The sequence below is a fragment of the Artemia franciscana genome, chromosome 1, assembly GCF_032884065.1.
Source record: "Artemia franciscana chromosome 1, ASM3288406v1, whole genome shotgun sequence".
In the NCBI taxonomy this organism is placed as follows: Eukaryota; Metazoa; Arthropoda; class Branchiopoda; order Anostraca; family Artemiidae; genus Artemia; species Artemia franciscana.
Genome location: NC_088863.1, coordinates 35,365,671 through 35,386,821, shown reverse-complemented (window position 1 = coordinate 35,386,821; position 21,151 = coordinate 35,365,671). Strand labels below are relative to the sequence as shown.

Below are 21,151 nucleotides of genomic sequence, written 5' to 3'. Positions count from 1 at the left end.
TGCTATGCAACCCTTTGATTTTGCAGTCGAAACTCAGTGGGGTGTAGAAAATGGGAATGCTGACGGTGGCCTGTGAAGGGCGTCTATGGAAGCATGAGCTTCACAATGTAAATATTTAATGTGTGCTTAATTTTCTATTCTTTTGCAAATTATACGTTAATGCAGCCGTGTGGTTGTCTGGCCCTTCAAAATTTGATCAGAGTTGCGGCAATGAGTAAGGTGACTCAGATTTGGATTCAATAGCTTAGGAGGGGGAATTTCACGAGGCTGCGGTGTATTCTAAGGCACCGTATGGGCGAGAACCCTGAATCGCTGTAGACAAGTGGAAAGAGAGAGAGAAGGAACTCACTTCTAAATGAATGAAATATAGCTACTTAGTTAGTTAGTCACCGTTCAGGTGATATATTGTTAAGAAATAAATCAGATTTTTTTTTTGAGCATAGGAATATCTCAAAGATGGATTTTAGTGTGGTTCATCGCACTATCCGATCCTCAACCCTTGCCTTTTACGCTAAAGTTTGACTATTAGTCACAATTCCTAAAGAAAGACTGCTCCGTTGAATTTAAACAGGAAGTATTTAAAGACGCTTTAAGAATTTAGTGTAAAGAGCGATGGATTGAAGAATTCAAGACTCCCTTTATGTACGAAATAGTTTCTGTTGTCTTAAGTTTTAATGTTGTTCCTTACTTTCTATTACAAAAACTTGGTTTTGAAATTTAATTATTAAACTAGGCTAAACACTATGAATGGAAGAGTACGGAACACCCAGGTGCGTTACCCAATCCAAGTCATGTAAAGGCCACCATTGCCAAAATCAAGACTTGGAAAATCAAGTGGATCATTTATTGCAAAATAGTGACTTTTCAAAACATTTATTTCCAGACCCTTTTTTTTTAACTCAATCGTTAAATCTTGAAATTTTCAATTAATACCGCTTTAGACCGACGAAGTAAAATAATGTCATTAGGATACGCCAAACAAAAATTTCAGCTGATAAAGAAAAAGCAAATTTTTTAAGAAGCATAAAAATCTTTCAAACATAAATTAAAAATTGAAGATAATGAAACTCCTCCCTCACTAAACCGTCTTTTAACTGAAATTTCATAAGATGAAATCCAAGATCCCAAAGCAATATGGACTTAAAGATCAGAATACCATGAACGAAATATCAGGCTACGTGGTACACTGTATTTGACTTACTAAGCAAGGCAGAAGAATACAAAACATAACCGAATGCCCCTATAATATCAGTCAAGAAAACAAAATTTCGGTTCTCTCTTAAACTTATAACTTAGATCCTCAAGAGCCAGGAATGGTATATAAAGCGGCTACGAAGCCTCAGAAGACATTATAGAGCTGAACTATAGCCCTGAGGTCCTCTCACTGGGGTCGAAGACACATCTCTCCCTTTACTCAGATCCTTTTTTATTGCCGTCATAAGGTGTGTCTTGTTTGACCTATTTTGCACCTCCTTTCAGGGCATCATCCACAAACTTTACATGAGAGTCAATCCTCTGGCATACAAAGATGGTGGCCCATGTACACCCATATTTTATGTTTCAGAAGTTCAGTGGCTAATGGTTGACAGGTTCACCAGTGAATTTTTATGTTGGTCACATTTCTAGCCTTATATGTTCAATTTCCTTCCAAGTTTAATGTTTTCAAGGGTTAGGACGGGTTTTTCCAGTTGGATATTTAGTTTCCAGAATTTACTTGCAAAGAGGGGAATGGACATCACATTGCTATTGAAGAGGCGTTACTACGAGGGCAAAGAGTATTTCCTTACGGCACCACACTGGTTTCAACTTTTTAAAAGCTGATGTCGCTTGCCCAATACTCCATTTGATTACGTGGCTATTTTACTGTTATACTCAATTCAACTTCCGAGGTACCTAAATTCATTGAACAGTTCAATTGCTTTATCTTTGCATTTCAGGGTCAGAGAAGAGTTGATATGACCATGCTCTTTGTCTTACTGGCATTTACTATAAGTCCCTTTTCTTTGACCTTTCCACCAGTGGCCTCTAGTAGCAGCTGTAGTCGCCCTTTCGCTTCTTCGAGAAGAATAACGTCATTGACAAAATCCAGGTCACAGATCTACATACCGCTAACCTTCATTCCAGAGCCTAAAGACTACCCTAGAATGCATTCCATTATTGCAGTAGTAAGTAATATTGAAGATAGGGCACCATTTTGTTTGACACCATATATTATCTTGAAGGAACGCGTGTTCCCATTTCACTTGCATACACAGCATTCGATATCTTCATGGAATGCAATTATCATTTTGACTAGTTTATCAGGTATTCTGTAGTATTTCAAACCTCCCATAAAGTGTTTTGATCAGGTTAGGTCAAATGGGAGGCTCACTTTATGGGAGGTTCAAACCTCCCATAAAGTGTTTTGATCAGGAATCAATGAAAAGCATGTACATTTTTTCATGTTCCCTAGACTCTTCAACCATCAGCCTAATAACGAAAATAAGTTCAGACCAAGACCTACCAAGTCAAACCAGTGTTGCTCTTCCTTAAATTGTGAGTCTAGGGCTGTTCTTAGGTGTTGTAGTATAACTGTGGCTAGTACTCTACTAGGCATTTAGTATTCTAAAAGACAGTTGATGCACCTCTAGTTGTTTCACAGCAGTAAACTTCCTTCTTTAATATTTTGACTAGTATGCCCCTGGTCCAATAAAAAAACCTTCCTAAGTCTTCATTGAACCAAGAATAATTTCAAATCTGAGAAAAGGCATTGTATTCATGATTACAACCTGTACTTCTGGCAAAACCCAGCTGGCTGGAACTAAAATCAAGCGAAACAAATAGATTTTACACTAAGTTCTTGTAACTAAGTTCAACTAAGTCAAAGTAACTTGCTTGGTTTATAAACCTTAGTAAAAGGCCCGAAAGTTTTACACATTTCATATTTGCTTTTTCCATACTAGGAAACTGCGGTTGCTATATCTGTTTTGAAAGAACAGAGAAAGTCTAGCAACAAAAGAAGCTGGGACAAGCTTTCAATGGTCATAAAATAAACTATCATGGCCTGGAGGACTCTTTTTTTGAGAATGTTTAACACCAAACTAAATTTCAGCTATTACGTATCTCATACTATATTTTCACAGTTCTCAATACAATCAGTTTTCTTAATATTGTATTTTCGAGACAAGTAATTAAAAGGGTTATCTTAATACTAAGCGAGAAAAATGAGGCTGAAATTAGGTTCCCTTAGATACAAATGTTTCCAAGTTTCACTGGGTTGAAGGGGTTGAAGACGGAGAAACTGAACAGGATTTTGACAAGCCTGCTTAAAACGCGGTTCAAACCAAGTGCCTAGAAATGAGATTCAGAAATACATGTAGAAGGGATTTAACCATGATTTCCCTTCATATGCAAGCATATACCGGGGATTAGAACCTGATATTGGTTCTTAGGGGGAGTGGGCAATCACCCTCCTTATATTTAAGAAAGAAAATTTCTTACTGCCAACAGCAAATAAAACTAATTAAGCCTTAATTATTAATATATTACGTTTTTCTAGTTAAACTCAAGCTTAAAGTACTTTCAATTACAAAAATTGAGATTTAAGCCCAAAATACGGCAAGCCCCAGACGAAAGCGAAAATTATTTAAAAAATTAAAGTTATTTCTGAGCGCAAGTAAAGAGCAATATTAAAACAATCAAAACGAACTTCTTTCAGAATGGCTTGAAAGAAAAGCAATTTCAGTTCAACAATTTAAAAAAAAAACAATCGATAAATAAAAACTTCGAATCACCAACAGGCTGTCTTTGTTAGACTTTGAAATACTATGAAGAAAGCAGTGGTAAAACTATGACTCAAAGAGTGGGACTTCAGGAGGGCGGCAAATCTTGTCAGGTAGATGATAAATATCTTTTGGATTGAAATTTGATGAAGCTCTTTACTTTTATTTTGAAAAATTGTTTTACCTAATTAATCGGCAGCAACGCCCAAGATAAAAGGTCTGCTGGAAAAAAAAGAATATGCTGACAAAATGAGGATTATATAATTTATAGCGTTTGTCATATTTATGGTGTCTTGCCTTTGTCATGGTAATACAAAAGAGAACTTACAGTTCTTTGAGCTAAGCTCTGTGCTCGACAGGGCAGAAAGGCAGCATCTCCTCTAAGAACGGTTAAATGAATTTCTGTTCCGTTTTCTTTCGTCGTATAATTACTATCCAATTCAACCGTGGAATCATCTAACAAAGTTCCTGGATAAGATTCTTTTGATGGTATCTTGTAGCCTAGAAAAGAAGGTTTATTATGATCACTCGTTTCTATGCAAATGGGGGTCTTTTCAAGAAATCTTTTTCAAAGAAAGTGTCCAGTGGGCTTTTCTTCTAAAAGACATATGCCAAGACCTAACGGTAATCTAAATGGATGCTTAGAAACGTGACCATATTCGCAATATGTTTTTTTAGTTATTAGATACAATTGACTGTTTTTTTCCAGCGAGGAAATTTTCTACGCATTTTTCAGTATACAAATCTTGAAAAGTATCGCAAACAAGAAATAGACTTTAGAATACTCATAATTGAAGCAAAACATAAACCAAACATAGCGAAACATAAACTAAACATAATATATAAACCATAACTTGCTAATATAAAGCATTTTAATCATACAAATCATACAAATTTAATCATTCAACTGAAAAGAAGAGGAAGATAATTAAAAACTAAATAAATAAATAAAAATTAATAAATATTAAATTAAATTAATTAAAATTAAATTAATTAAATTATTAAAATTAAAAATTAAAAATATTAAAAAATAATATTTAAATTAATAGTTGGAAATTAAAATTTGGAATAGATGAAGATAATAGAACTTTGAATGGCAAACCTGAAGAAGGCAAAAGCCAAAAAAATGAAGAAGGCAAAAGCAAAAACAGTAATTTCTCACCTCTTTCAGAAAGTATGTACATCCTTCATATTACTTTCATTTAATTGTTTTTGTGTTGTGTCTACAAAGTATCAGTTCCAACAAACAATATTTTTTACTAGTAGTTAATATAGGCACTGGTAATAAAATACAAGAATTGGTTCTAGCGGTAATAATGATTGTAATACTATTTGATTAAAGCAATTTATGTGGTAAAATCATAAACATAGTTAATATAGCACCCTTCGTAGTTTTTCGAAGTTTCCAATTTATCTCTAATTTTACGATTTAAATATGATCAAGTTGTCTTTACCGTACAGCAATTTATTATGTAAGAAGAGAATTATTCAAAAACTTAGGCCTTGAAATTCTATTTCTTATGTTACCTGAAGGGGTGGGTGATTTGGCCTGACAATTTAAAGCCATGTCATGGAAATTAAGAACGACATAAAATAACCTTGAATGAGTTCACACTGTTTCATGTTATATAGCATTTACTGTATTCTGTACATGAAATATTAAATGATGACGCATCTACAAGGAATAACTGCATATAGGCCAAACTTAGATTTCTGCGTATCGGTATATAAACATAGTTTACGTGATTTTTTTCTTTTTTTTGGTTCTCAAAATTTATATTTTTGTCCCAATTAAACTTGTTTGTTGAAGAATTTTATAGTACTATTTTATTCAAAAGATATACACAGCCGAATTACACAGGATTCTTGCTAAGACTTAAATTAATAATACTCTGTCCAGGGGCATAGCTACAGTGTTTTTATTGGAGGGGGGGAGAGGATGTGCTATTGAAGTAGGTGCTATTCATGCGGTGGTGAAGACAAGTAACTAATTAACAAACATGATACTTGGTGAATTTCAAAACGATACGGAATATATCATAAACAACAAGCTTTTATTAAAAAATCATATATATGAGTGCTGGTGCTTGGCTTTTGCTAAAATTTTCAGCAATGAGCTGCTGCAGACGACAGTAGTATAGCGTAAACATCCTTCGAGTGGGTGAAAGTATATGTCGAATATACTCGGCTTTATTCAGCCAGGCTCATTACTAATGTTGCAGTATATATCCCCCCTCCACCTCCCCAGCCCTAACGCCTGGCAAAAGATTCGGTAAAATTCTAGTTAATTGACTTCTTGCTATCTCGGAAAGGGTTTAGGTTAGGAAAATGAAAATTTCAGGGATGGGTCTACAGGCTAAAGTATGTCCCGGGAAGTTATTTTAAAGTACCCACCTCCACTCCTTCTCCCTCTAGAGGGCCCTGAAATTTGCCTACATGACAGGTAGATTTATTTTGCAAGGTTTCACTTTTATAATACACATATTTTTTAAGGTCATCAAAGGTCAAAATTTAATATATATATATATATATATATATATATATATATATATATATATATATATATATATATATATATATATATATATATATATATATATATATATATATATATAATTTATAATATAATATAATATATAATATGATATAATGTAATATAAATAATAAATGTAAATATAAAAATGAAATTAAACTCTATGTTCTTAGTTCTCCTATTATCAAAAATGACCATGGATTAATTAAAAAAAATTATCTGCTCAGAGTAAATAGAAACTTGACACTTCAAACGAACAACAATTTTAAAGCTACTTAATAATTTAGTTTATTTCCAAATTATTGTGGGGGAAAAAGCTCCCCCCTTACCCCCCCTCTTAACGATGCCACTGTCTCTGTCAGATATGACATAAAGATGCATGCAAGTAGAAATCAAATAAAAGTACTTCAAAGTTTTGCTACAACACCGCAAGGAGCAAAGTCAAGGGAATTGTGTCACAATACAAATAAGAAGAATAGAGATTGATTAACTACTGGATTAAAGTAATATACCCTCATAAGAATTGGGAGAGTTGGGTTATTTATATTTGTGATAAGGAAAGAACTACTCGGATGAGTTCCTTTGTTTTACTGATATTCTGGGAAACTAAGTTTCCTCTTTTAGAGATCAAGCATTTCTCCTCTTTTGGCCCTTAAGATTAAAAGCTCTTAGCAAATTCTATTATCTAAATATTTCTTGTTTTTATAGAAATCCAAAATCGTAATGGGTGGGCCTAAGACATGATAATATATAGATCCCAAAACAGTTGATTGTGCCTATCTTTAAGGCCCTAGAGGAGACAGAGACGGACGTGGACTCGGTAACGTCGTTGAAAGCCAGAAGTCTGCTCAACAACATCCTGAGCTTGGACTACATAGTAACCCTCATAATGCTGAAGATTTAAGCATATTAGATGAAAGTTTGAGCAAAATGAATGAATTTTTGAAGATTTTGCGAGTTCAAGGTGCTAAAATAGGCTTGAAAATTAATGTTAAGAAGACTAAGTCGCTAAGGCTAGGAGTAAGTGAAGATGAACAGGTGACATTAGGTAACGAAAAGATTGATCAGGTTGGGAGCTTCAGTTACCTTTGTAGTAATATTAGTAAAGATGATGGGAGCAGTGAAGATGTTAAAAGTAGAATAGCTAAGGCTCAGGGTGTTTTTTCACAGTTAAAAACAGTTGGAAGAATAGAAAGATAAGTCTACAAACCAAGATTAGAATATTAGAAGCTACAGTGATGGCAGTGGTCAAATATGGCTCTGAACCATGGGCACTCCGAAAAGCAGATGAAAATTTACTAGATGTTTTCCAGAGAAATTGCCTACGGATTGTTCTGGGTACCCGGCTGACTGACCGTATTTTAAACAGTAGGTTGTACGAAAAGTGTGGTTCAATCCCACTTTCTAGGGCTATAATGAAAGAAAGGCTGAGATGGCTAGGCCACGTTCTACGGATGAAGCATGACAGATTACCGAAGATTGTCCTTTTTGGCCAACCGTCTGGGGCTACACGGAAAGCAGGTCGTCCTTGTCTAGGTTGGGAGGATGTCATAAATAAAGATTTAAAGGAAATGGGAACTTCCTGGGAGGGTGTAAAGAGGGAGGATTTAAATAGATTAGGTTGGAGGAGGAGTGTGCGTAGCTATGTTGGACTCAGCCGGCCTGGTGCTGCAGTGAGTTATTATTATTAGTAGTAGTAATATCTAAGCTGCTGCAGTCTGAAAACATAGATAAGGCTATGTGCATTTAGTGTGTCGAAAGTTTAACAGAAATGTTCAAAGAAATCCGAAAAAGTGCCGATGGAAGGTTCCATCAGCTGTTTCTGGAAGCAACTAGGCCATGTAGAGAACTAGAAATTACTCTTGTCATGCCACGAAAGAGGAACCTTGTCAAAATCCCAAGTGATACCCCGGCAGAAAAACATATAGAATTTTACTATAGCGTTTCCATTTTCCTTCCATTTCTACATCAGCTAATACAATCACTTGAATCTCGATTCAAAAAGCACAAGGTCACGCTGAAAGGCCAAAGCGGAATACTGCCATCTTTTGTTGTGAAATAGCCTAGCAGCGATTTTAAAGAACTGATCAAATTATATACCTCAGATCTTACGAGTCTAGACTCCGCTGTGATGGCTGACCTTGAACTATGGCGAGGTAAGTGGCTGAAAGTAGTGCCCAGTCTTTTCCCAGAGACAGCAGTGCAGACCTTGGCTGAGTGCGAACGTGGAATATTTCCAAATGTTCACAAGTTACTGAGCATCTTTTGTGTCATTCTCACGTCTACAGCATGTGTTGAGAGGTAATTTTCTTCGATGAAAAGGATTAAAACGTATCTACGCAGTCGGACGAGTGAAAACCGACTGAATGGCTTGGCACTCTTGAATGTACAAAGAGTTGTTCTCGTATCAGTCGATGAAATTTTGGAGAAGGTTACGATTTAAAGTATCGATAAGTTAATCTTTACTTTCCGATATTCTGGTTTTTTGCATTTATTTAGATACTAAATAAAAAAAAGTACTACTTTATATCTGCTGTTTCGAAGGTTTTGGCTCCCTCGCGAAAAAAATTCCTGCGTATGTGCGTGATGGAAAGTAAACAGTCCGTGTGTCAAATGTAATCTCTTAGACATCTTTTTCGACTCCCGCCCACAAAAAAACACACCCTCCTTCAATAGCCTTTGGCTGGTACCCAAGCCGAGGGTTGGGTACTCTTAGGCATCTTTTTCGACTCCCACCCACAGAAAAACACACCCTCCTTCAATAGCCTTTGGCTAGTACCCAATTACACGTCATCAAACATAATTTCATAAAAAAATGTCAATCAAATTAGTCAAAACCAGTACTGCTGCCCATGCGGAAATGCTTTCTCTGCAAATGGGAAGCCTATAATATAGTCTATTGATATTTATAAATCGATTACCTTCTCTAAATTTTAAATTGATTGGAAATTGGTTCTTTTTGGGTCAAAGTCGTAGTTTGATGCTCTTAAATGGCATAAAATAACTCTTTCCAGTGACACATTATTTACGGTCAGTTCAAAAGGAACTTTAATTTCACGTTCAAATAAGCTCTCTCCCAATTTTTTAGGACCTTTGCTTTGATACGATCATCCTGGGGGAAAAAGCAAATAAACATGCATCCATAATCGTTCTTCTGGAAAAAAATGGAATCCCATAATATTTAGATTGGAGCTAGAAACCTCTACGGTAGGGTCCTCTAATATGATAAAGGGATTTTAACTAAGATCGCTTGCTTTTTTGGGGTGTTTTACTCCTTTTTCGAAAATCGGGATAATTTCATCGGTTTCATATCTTTTGGGGGATAAGCATAAAACAAATGAATTTTGTGCAGTTAGAATCGGCATAGAAACACAATTCTGTTGATGAGTCAATTGGCATCAAAATACCGTGTTTAGTTTCGGTGAATATTTGCCCGAGTCACTCCATATTTACAGTTCGTTATCACCAACGATTTGACAAGATTCCCAGTTGTAGTAAGTTTGAATTACATGGCCATTATAAAATAAAAATAAGGTATCCATAAAGGTAGGGTGAGTTTGGAGCATCTCTACCTTTTTTGTAGCATAATATAAGGCTTAGGAAATTGCAAAAAGGCATATCTAATTTTTTTATAACCTTGGGAAGCAATACGTCTTTCATCTAGTCAAATAATTTTATCCAGTATATATTTGGTTTGAGTATGATTTTCTTTCACCCTAGATTTTGAAAATAAGCAATTAAGATTAAATCCAAAATACCATATAATGTTTGAATGTATTATTGAACTAATGGATTTATCCCTTTTCCAGGAATCCTCGCCGTTTAAGTTTCCCTGACTTTGTTCCACTTTGCATGCAAAGCTATTTGCTCTTTTTATCTAAGAACTCTTTTCCTAAATGTATTCAAAAATAAACTCATTCCTAAGGAAATGTGTCCTAAAATGTATTCCCGCTACCCCCACCCCCCACTGCTATTTTGGTGTCTGGCCCCATCTCGAGAATTTCCTTTGGGTTCCCTTGGTAAATCCCGCCCGTGCTGGTCTTTCTAAGAACAATCACATAAAATATCCTAATTGGCTGTGTATCCAATGCAAATCGATTGCGTAATTTGTGTCAAACAAATGATGTGCACTACCAAGATTTGTCTTGCCAATATTCATTAAGCAGTAGCTTTGGATCCCATTTTCCTGAGAAAAAGAATAAAATGTGCTCTAATGATAAACCTTATGTTAATGAGACTTTTCAAAACTAACAAGGAAGAAGATAAAATTTTCAAGCGAGGCCGTATTACCTAGACTAATAGTTTAAGAAAGGTCATTAGGAAAAAAATATGAAAGGAGCTTTTCTTATTGGGGTAGTAACGTTAAAAACCTATATCTGGATTGTAACGGTAGATAGCAACCGAGTAAGAGATCTCGTAGTAAAAAATGAAAAAGCACATAAGTCCTTAAAACAAAGTAAAATCAAAAAACGAAGTACATTATTAGAATCGTGTTGTCCGAAACTCCTATATAAAAAACTTACAGTCTTTTGCCTTGAACAATAGAGAAAATATGTCGGCTTGAAAAAACAAGAAAAGTGGCTTAAATTGCGATGTTCTGTATCGACGGCATTTTTTGCGATTTTTCTTTCTCCTCAGCTAGCTCGGCACTGGAAAATCATAGACAGCTGTTTAATGGCTGATTTGAAAGGAAATTGATGTTTTTGAAGAGCTTTTATAATTAACAAAAATAATTTCAAACACAAATCATTTTTTACGATAAACTGCATTTTTCTTTACCTCTGCAAAAGAAAATATTGTTAACATCTATTTGCCTCCTGGAGCCTTTTTTTCGCTCGACTCCTAAAGGGCGTGTCTCTATGATGTTGTGCATTATTTCCATATATTTTTATTTTATTTTCAGTGCAGAATCGGTAAATTTATTATTTAAACTGCAAAAATATTTATGGTATCTGAGCAATAATTTTAACTCTCTTATCCAAAATAGAAAAAAACCTGAAAATTTTTAAATTAAGTTTTTGTTTTTTGTTAGGTACCAGCTACTCGGAGCATGATTTTATGGGTACAACTTTAAACATTAAAAAAATCATATCAAGCAAACAAATGATGAACAAGGTATGGTCTCAAATAAACAAATAAAAGGAAAAGATATTAAATAAATCCGTCTCTTACTGTTCCTAATAAGAAAAAGCCATAGACTTTTTCCCGTTTGTAACTCTTTAATGTGGGTTGCAGTGGTTATCTGGGTTGCAGTGGTAGCTACCAATCTGGGTTGCAGCAGTAGCTGGGAACCTAGGAAGAGACGATCACGTCCTACACAAAGAAACGCAACAACCCATAACTGCTAAAAATAATGTCAGAACGCAACAAAAAGCACATTATTGTAACTGCCTTGATGAAAACTTCTATGAAAACTTCCAGTCTCTTGCCTTCAACAACCGGGTTGCAGGGGTACCTAGCTATATAAAGGACATAGGTACTAGTTTTTAAGATATGTGAAACCTAGTAGAGAACATACCAAGGGTGGTAGTAACTAAAAATTATTTTTAAAATTAAACAAAAAAAGTTTTTTTAACTGCAAGTAAGGAGCGATATTAAAACTTAAAACAAACAGGAATTATTCCGTATATGAAAGGGGTTGTTCCCCTCTTCCACGCCCCGCTCTTTACGCTACAGTTTGACTCTTTGTCGCAACTCTACTGTTTCAAACAATAAAAACACTTTAGCGTAAAGAGCGAGGCGTTGAGGAGGGGACAACCTCTTTCAAAAGTGGAATAATTCCTGCTCGTTTTAAGCTTTAATGTCGCTCCTTACTTGTAGTTAAAAAACTTGATTTTTCATTTAATTTCTAAACGCTTTTGAATTAAAGCATTTTTTAATTTTGGCTCACCGCGCATGAATCAATAAAACGAAATTTAAATTTCGTCAATACCTCACCCTTTACACTAAAGCCTGAATTATGTCCCAAATCTTTAAGAATGACCCCGAATCACAAAGGTAGTAGAATAAATAGTTGAAGTTACTAAAAATACTTTAGGATGAAAATTGGTGGGAAAAATAAGCAGAAGTCTTAGATATGTGATTTACATAATTGGAACGGATCCGCTCTATTGGGGGGAGGGTTAATTATGAAAAATTAGAAAAAATAACGTATTTTTAATGATCGGATCTTCATGAAACTTCATATTTAGAAGGACCTCGTAACTCAAATCTCTTATTTTAAATCCCAACCGCATCCAGCGTCTTTGGGGGGGGGGGGCAGTTAGGGGGGGGGACCAGAAATCTTAGAAAAAACTTAAAGCGGAGAGATCAGGATGAAACTGGATGGGAATAATAAAAACCTGTCTAAGATACGTGACTGATATAACCGGACCGGATCTGCTCTCTTTAGTGGAGTGGGGGGGGGGTAATTTTGAAAATTGAAAATTAACGAAAGGGTGACCAGATCTTAATGAAATGTGATGTTTAGAAGGATCTTGTGCTTTAAGCTCTAATTTTAAATTCCGACCAGATCTTGTGACATTGGGGTGAGTTGGAGGGGGAAACCGGAATTCTTGGAAAACATGAAAATTAGGGTATTTTATCTTACGAATAGGCGATCAGATCTTAATGAAATTTGATATTTAGAAGGAATTCATGTCTCAGAGCTCTTGTTTCAAATCCCGACCAGATCTTTTGACATTGGGGGGAGTTGGGAGGAGGAATCTTGGAAAACACTTGGAGTGGAGGAATCGGGATAAAGCTTGGCGGATAGAATAAGCAAATGTCCTTGGTACGTGATTGACGTAACCGTACTGGATTCGCTCTCTTTGGGGGAGTTGGAGGGAGGGGTTCAGTGATTTGGCGAGTTTGGTGTTTCTGGACGTGCTAGGACAATGAAAATTGGTAGGCGTGTCAGGGAGCTGCACAAATTGACTTGATAAAGTCGTTTTCCCAGATTCGACCTTCTGGGAGGCTAAAGGGAGAAGACAAATTAGAAAAAATTAGGTATTGATAACTTACGAGTGGGTGATCGGATCTTAATGAATTTTGATATTTAGAAATACATCGTGACTCAGAGCTCTTATTTTAAATCCTGACCGGCATTAAGCCTTTGACTTTCCTATTAAATCAATCTATTGATTCTTAGAATTTTTTTAGAGCTCATACCATATGAGCTCTTGGCTCGTAGCTCTTCTTGCCTCGTCACAAGTGCCATATGAGCTCTTGGCTCTTGTTAGTTTTAATGCTGCTCATTGCTTCCAGTTGAAAAAAAAATGTATTTATTTTCTCATTGTTTTTTTTTTTTAATAATGCTAGAAAAGCCTGCACCCCTTTCATGGAAATTCTCTTCTCTCATGATAAATTCCTCCATGGATAGATTCTCCCACATAACCCCCTCCCACGACTCATCCCACCCCAACGCGAAAAAGTCCCCCTGAACACGTTTGTCACTTCATGATAACCATTATTGTATTTAAACAATGGTAAAATTTTGTTGCTTGCAGCCCCTCCCTGGGGACTGTGCGGGATAAAGTCGTCTCCAAAGACATACTTATTAAGTTTTCGACTAAGGTGAACAGAATGGCTATCTTAAAATTTTTATTCAGTAACTTTGGGGAAAATTTTGGCGTGGGAGGGGGCCTAGGTGCCCTCAAATTTTTTCGTCACTTAAAAAGGGCACTAGAGCTTTTATTTTCCGTTAGAATGAGCCCTCTCGCGACATTCTAGGACCACTGGGTGGTCCTAGAATGATCAGCTCTACTGATATGATCAGCCCTGAAAAATAAATAAAAAATAAACAAACAAATAAACACGTATCCATAATCTGTCTTCAGGCAAAAAAATATAAAATTCCACATTTTTGTAGATAGGAGCTTGAAACTTCTACAGTAGAGTTTTCTGATACGTTGAATCTGATGGTGCAATTTTCGTTAAGATTCTATGACTCTTAGGGGGTGTTCTCCCTTATTTCTCAAAAATAAGACAAATTTTCTCAGGCTCGCGACTTTTGATTGGTAAGACTAAACTTGATGAAGCTTATATATTTAAAATCAGCATTAAAATTTGATTCCTATGATGTAACTATTGGTATCAAAAGTCCATTTTTTAGAGTATTGGTCACTATTGAGCCGAGTCGCTCCTTACTATAGTCCGTTACCACGACCGTTTGATAGTTGTATCAAACAACGAACTAAAACGAATACCAATTAAAGAATTTAAATAAATATTTGTATACATGAAGATACTGCAATCATTTTTTAAAAGATCGATGTGGTCATTTATAAAGGAGGATTATGTGGGTTTCGATCCGCATTGCAGTGGTAGCTAGCAACCTAGCAAAATACGATCACGTCCCATAGTAAAAAACAAAACAGCAAATAACTCCTAAGACTAGAGTCAGATCAAAAAAAAGGAGTACATTATTAGAACCGCCTTGTCTAATACCCCTCTATAGAAAACTAACTGTCCCTCGGCTTGAATAACACGGAAAATATATTGGTTTGAATATAATACAGAACAAACTCTTGCCTACACTAACTTGTATATGAAACTAATCTATAGTAAAGACTTGTACAGTCTTATTTAAAGTTAATATAATTCCCTCAAACGAGGAATCAGACCCCGGTCACTCGTGTGACATTTTAATAAGCCCAAGCAATGGTACAGGAAAATTAAAGATATTCAAAGAAAAACCCTCCTGAACTGACTAATAACATCACCAGAAATTTTTTTGAACTTGTACCTTGCTTTCATTTTACATAGTAATATCTCCTTTCACTGGTCCATGTCCAACTGTTGCTCCCAATACCTACTTTCCCCCAATTTCCATAAGGTTTAGAATATCAAGCACTTGCCCCTTGGACATCCGAAGTGACTTAAGTAAAGCCTTTTCAGACAAATTTGCCATACCTATGGCAAATACTTCAACAAAATACAAAAATTTGGTAAATTTCCAAGGTGATAGAAACATGGTTTTATAAAAATTTTCTTCAAAAAATTCTACTAATCTGAGTTTCTCCAATATATGTTCCATTGCGCTTAATCCAGTTTTATTGAAACTATATGAAAGTTTTCCTTTGTGACTGTTTTAAAGTTAAAATGATTCAACATATTGACGCCAGATAATTTAAGAAAATCTTTCCACCACATTGTAAACTTGATCTATACAACCTTGAACATTCTAGAAAAACCAAATCTGTGGCCCAACCTTGTCTTATTTGACCTTTAAAACCTTGGACTTGTTGACGAGAACTTGCTTAATAATGGATGACTTTTATACTTGACTCTACTTCAGTAAATACTGTGCTATCGTTCCTTTTAAATAGATAACAAGATGAGAAAATATTTTCCCTGACCCCCTCCCTATTTACGGTGGAATTCCTCAAGAAACTTAGATAACTTCAAAGACCACAGTGTCTTTCCATGACGAAAGTATAACAGTTCAAAATAGGGACCATCTTTCTTTTCTTTTGTTTCCAGAATATTGTTAGAAAATTCTAGAAATTTTCTCCTTCTTTTCAAAAAAGTCCGGTCAATTAACCAACCTGGATTGCTAGATGTTCTTCTTTTTAAAAATCAAAATAGTATGGATTTTAAAATTTACAGAAAAACCTACTAACAATAATGATTTTTGTCGTTCTTCTCCGGTCATGCTCGCCACGTAAGAATTGGTTTAATCATATCCTTAAATTATCGCATTTTTAGAATTTGTTCTCCAAAATTCATCGAGGAGGGATTATGGCTGTCCCAATCCCATGTACTTGTGGATGCTCTTATGTGGGATGTACTAGCCAAAGTTTAAAAATGAAATTCCTACAACATCATAATTTTATTTCATCGTCCTTAAAGCAAAATTCTAACCTGAAGATTTTACGTCGGCTCTATCGGAACATATTTATAATTATCCAAGTCATTTTAATTTGCTTTATTTTGCAATTTATTTGTTCTTTTTTTTCAAGGGACCAAGGTTTAAAGCAAATTTTCAGGGAAACAATCGAAATTAACAAATCTACCGCCTCTATAATTACGAAACTTATACTTATTACCTTTTTAAGAAGAGTTTTAATTATTTTTTTCTAAAATCAGTAGCTATTTGTCCTTTTTCGAAATCATATTCATACTCTTTAGTAATTTATCACTAATTTCACAACCATTATATTTCACTTATTGACCAAAATATCAGCACTTGAGCCCTCATTATTTTTAATGTTTTTGTCACTGTTACTAAATCTTCCTCGAAAACCAAATCTTCTTTCACTTTCAAATTGTGACCAGCTTTTTTATACTTTTCTGGATCATTTCCTGTAACATTATAATTTTTAAACACATTCTCAAAAGGATCCACCCATTTCTTACTGACTGGCCTTATCTTCAGATCTTCAGTAGTTTTATCCATGGACTCCACTTCACACCTCCTCAGTTTATATTCAGTTCTTAAAATCTTTTCGGGCTAAGCTGTTGAACTCACTATTTAGATTATAAAATAACGGTCCGACTGCAAGTAGAAGAGTATCTTCATGATATAGATTACCGACGGAACTACACATTCACAGTCCAGATTATGAATCAGCACTTATGTCTGTCCTTAAGGATGTTGATAGCTATACTACCGACTTATATCAAAATATGTTAAAGCTGCGATAACAGTTGATTAAATTTATATTTTACGTTTTGTTCAAATTTTGTGGCATCTTCCTTTTTGATACATTAATGTTTAAATAAAATAAAAAAAACTTTGACTGACCTTCTGTATAACAAAGAGATAAGTGTTCTGAAAAATACCAAATGCAAACCAGCCACTCTTGAGCCAAACGTTTTAAGTGAAGCATCTGAAATACAAAAACTCTGTTTTTATACTTAAAATTTCCGTCAGTGATTCTAAAGTTTTTTTTTCCACAAGCAGAGGGGGGATGAGTTAATCATACAAAAAAAACACAACTAAATTCCAGAAAAAAAATGGGGCATTTTTTTTTGATGGGATGAACTATTTGTCCTGAAATGAGGGAGGTTAGGGAGGTAAAAAACCAAGGGGTTCAGAAGAGTTCAAGTTACCTTTTGAAGAAGGAAAGTAATTGCACCTCGACAACATTACTATAAGATCTTGCCATAATGACGTTACGTCGTCTTAAAACAAAACATGCTGCTGAAAACCCCTAAATCCTGATAATTTTTAATTTTCAATCAATTTAAAAACACATAAAGTATTATATGAATAAAAAAAATTGAAAAAATATTGCCCTGATGGGTAGTTTCCCTTTCAAGCTACGAGGAATCCGAGCGAAATGAATAGTTTTTACAATTACTTTCCTCATTTTTTTTTTATTTTATTAGTGAAGTTGCAAGGTCCGATTGTTTTACTCTTAGTTTTGTAGATTATCAACGGAGAACGAAGTTTTGGGCCCGGGCTACTTTAAAAAAGCAGAGGATAGAGGTAGGGACAGGGTAATGATTCTGAACTTTGAAACCTTTGCAGAGATTATTACAAGTTTAAAAAAAATGTGAGCAAGAATTACAAGATTAGTGCTTATGGTACGCTTTTTGATTAGACTGTCAGGGTAAGGAAAGCCCAAACATCAGTCGACTAAAAAAATGTGTGATATATTAACCATTAGTTCAAAAGGGGCATCGTATCAATCTGCATCAATCTACCGATTTGCACCACTAATATCAACTTGCATGTATGTCTAGGCTAAGGAAACATACAGAAAACATGCTTTAAATTACAGCAGCCCCAAATAGTTAATGTAGGGCACAATGGGCAACAGCTTTATGCTCCATGCTTTATGATCCTGTATTAGAGCAAATGTCATGACTGATATTTTGTCTGATTTAAATTTGTCAAGGTTGTAATGACTGAGAAGCCATACTCAACAAAAACAAATATATCACATACGCTACTAAAGCAGAACTGAGAAGGAATTATGTCTTGCACGAATTCAGAAAAGAATACGAAACCCTACTTAAAAGACGTCCACTAGCTTCAATATATTGGCTTAAAGTGACTTTGAATAAACTAGTGACAAAAAATGACCTTCTGGGCCAAGGGGCTGTTACTTCCTAAGAAAGGTGAAACCATTTTTTTAAATTTATATTTTCATCGTCATGAAACGAAAGTTTAGAAAAGCAGTAGCAGGTAGCCTGCAATTAGCTCATTAGGATATACAATTTCTACGAGATACCTTGTGCTCTAACTTGCAATTCAGCACTGAATTGTTTTAAAGCTGATGTTTATGATATTTACGAGTTTATTAATTTCACATTCGATCAATGACAGTGAACTAACCGTTCTAGTTAGATCATTAGTATCGTCAAATAGTTACACTGTGGAGAAGAATTAATTTGAAAAAATTTAAATGCCTGATTTGGAGTTTTGATTGTGGTTAAAAGATGAGAATAGAAGCTACTACCGTCTTAGACCCCCTAATGAAAGTTGATCAAAATTTTGCAGAGATTTCCAAAACTGCAAGAAACTTCACTGAGTTTGTCGAATTGTTATTTAGTGAAAATATCCGCAGGCCTTTAACATGTGCATAAAGTATTCCAATAATATTGGAGAACTGTAAACGAATTTTTAAAGCGACAAAACTCTGTGAGTGAATTATGCAATAAAATATACTTAGACAATCAGCTCGTATTGATGATGTCACGATTAGCCCAGATACAAAAAATAGTGTCAATGATCTTGCAGAATTGTGAATATACATAAACAATTTCACTTGATGTTGTTTCGGAGAAATGATGTTGTTTCATGTTCGATACAATTGCGTCAAAATTGGGACTTTTTGATGCAAGAGCGGTTTGAATACAGTCTTCGGCGTTTGATCGGTTTATTTTCTTCGTTTTCTTGTTCATTGGAAAGGCCTTGTTTGCACAAATATGTGGTTCCAAATGGCAGCAATTTTTTAACCGCATCTTCATATGCATTTTATGAAAGCCTTTGCAGCTTTTGACATCCAAAAAGACGACAGGTTTGGTTTACTCTCAAATTGAATACGTGCTTTAATATTGGATCGAAATTCAAAAATTGCTTCTACCAAACCTGACAGTTCTTCTGGTATCATAGCAATTTCACATTTAAAAGGATCTACAATCCATTTGACAGTTTGTGCATCAAGATCTGGAAAGTAATAAGAAAAGCAAAAGTATCATTTTTAAAATCTTCCAAAAACAAAGCTAACCTTGAAAAAGAAGCTATCTTATTCTCTTCTACTTTATGTTTCCAATGTTGCAGTTTCAATCAAAACGCTGATACTATTTCTCTCACTGAAACGATATTAATATTCTTTCCATGCAATTCTTTGCTTAATATATTTATGCCCTCAAATCTGTCCGCTAGATATGCGAGATATGCCACCCAGGAAGAGTTTATAAGCTTATAGATTTAGTATGTTTCTGCGAGAGAGCCACCTAACTTCAGTATAATAAAGTAGGTCCGTATCTTCAGCTTCACCGTCTTGACATAATTCACGAAATAGCCGCGTATTCAGTGCATATCCCCTGATAAAACTTACAATCTTGATGACATCATGCATGATGACTTCCAGTTTAGGTCCTAAATATTTGACCATAAGGGCCTGGTGCGGATTATACAGTGAGGAACTTCAATATTCGGTTTTTTTTTTTTTTTCTTCTTTTTTTTTTTTTACGAAAGCTGAAAAACCATTTATAAGTAACCCAGCATAGCTGGAGCTCTATCCAAAGATACAGAAAAACATTTCCAAATTTTAAACTTTGCGTATTGAAGTATTCATTTACTTGCTATAGACATCAATTCCACGAGATCTCAACTCGAAAGCAGAACAAAACAGCAATTCCTTTTCAAGTTGTCTGCACCTTGTAGCGAATATATACCATTAGCTGTGAATTGCTACTAAAATCAGTTGTCTCATCAAGCTGAATAGCAAAATATTTAGCCTGTTTTAATGTGAAAATAACCTGTTCCTTCACATTTTCTGCCAATATAGAAATACGTTCTCTCCCAATTTTCGCAGACAAGGTCACTTAATTAGGTTTTTTCGCTTCTTTTTGAACCGATACTATCCCTACCATTTTTACGGCAGCTGGTTTTACCAAATCTTCGCCGATAGTGTATTGTTTCTTATTTCAAGCAATCAACCAGGCTACTTCAAAGCTGGCCCTTGATGCTGAACGTACCAAACGTGAACGTACCAACTGTACCAAACAAATTGCTATTCAATCTTTGTCTTTTAACAGATGTTTCTAAATTTGCAAAGAATTCTCGCAGTTTGGACGACAGGTGTGAATGCAAATTATCTAAATGTTTCTTCAACTGACCATTTTTTTGAAAGATTCTGAATTCAGCATCTTCGTACATGTAACGCATTGGGTTTCAATGTACCATTGTCTTCTGTTAATTTAAAACTTCAATTAGTGAATTCGCCGTGGTATGTTCTTTTTCTACTCGCTAAAGTAATAATTAAAATACATGAATTGAATTTTCAAATTGGGGCTAACCTTTATCGATATATTGATAAAAATGGTGGTCTTACCAGCAACTAACTAGAAAAACTGGCTCTTTGACTCGTCAATATATTTGTGTTTTGACGGCATCGCATGGACTGAGCATGAGCAGGTAGCCGGGACTGTGCTTTATTGCACAAAGATTTAACTCGAGACCACTCTAGCAGTGAACAGTAAGATGGCATGGCATGCATATGTCGAAAAATTGTTCAAGTTGAAAAAAAAATACTAACAGGTTTATAAAACAGCAAATTCAAAATATGTACTTTTTACTTTCAGAAGTTTCATTTTTACCCAGAAAACTTCATTTTTACCCATTCGGGTTAATTTACCCTGGTTAACCTACCGCTTTATGAGTCAAATATTCACGGGCACTTGTAAGTCATTTGTGTGT

The 21,151-nt window shown here is 35.0% G+C and overlaps 1 protein-coding gene across 1 annotated transcript in view; it reads right to left on the bottom strand.

The window, feature by feature from the left end:
• The window catches only part of LOC136029274 (uncharacterized), a gene marked incomplete in the record, with an annotated part of 147,013 nt that overhangs the window by 123,004 nt on the left and 2,858 nt on the right, over positions 1–21,151 (bottom strand). Inside the window, 3 exon segments of the mRNA XM_065707566.1 lie at positions 4,090–4,262; positions 11,467–11,586; positions 17,021–17,105. Coding sequence (XP_065563638.1) covers positions 4,090–4,262; positions 11,467–11,586; positions 17,021–17,105 — 378 coding nt within the window.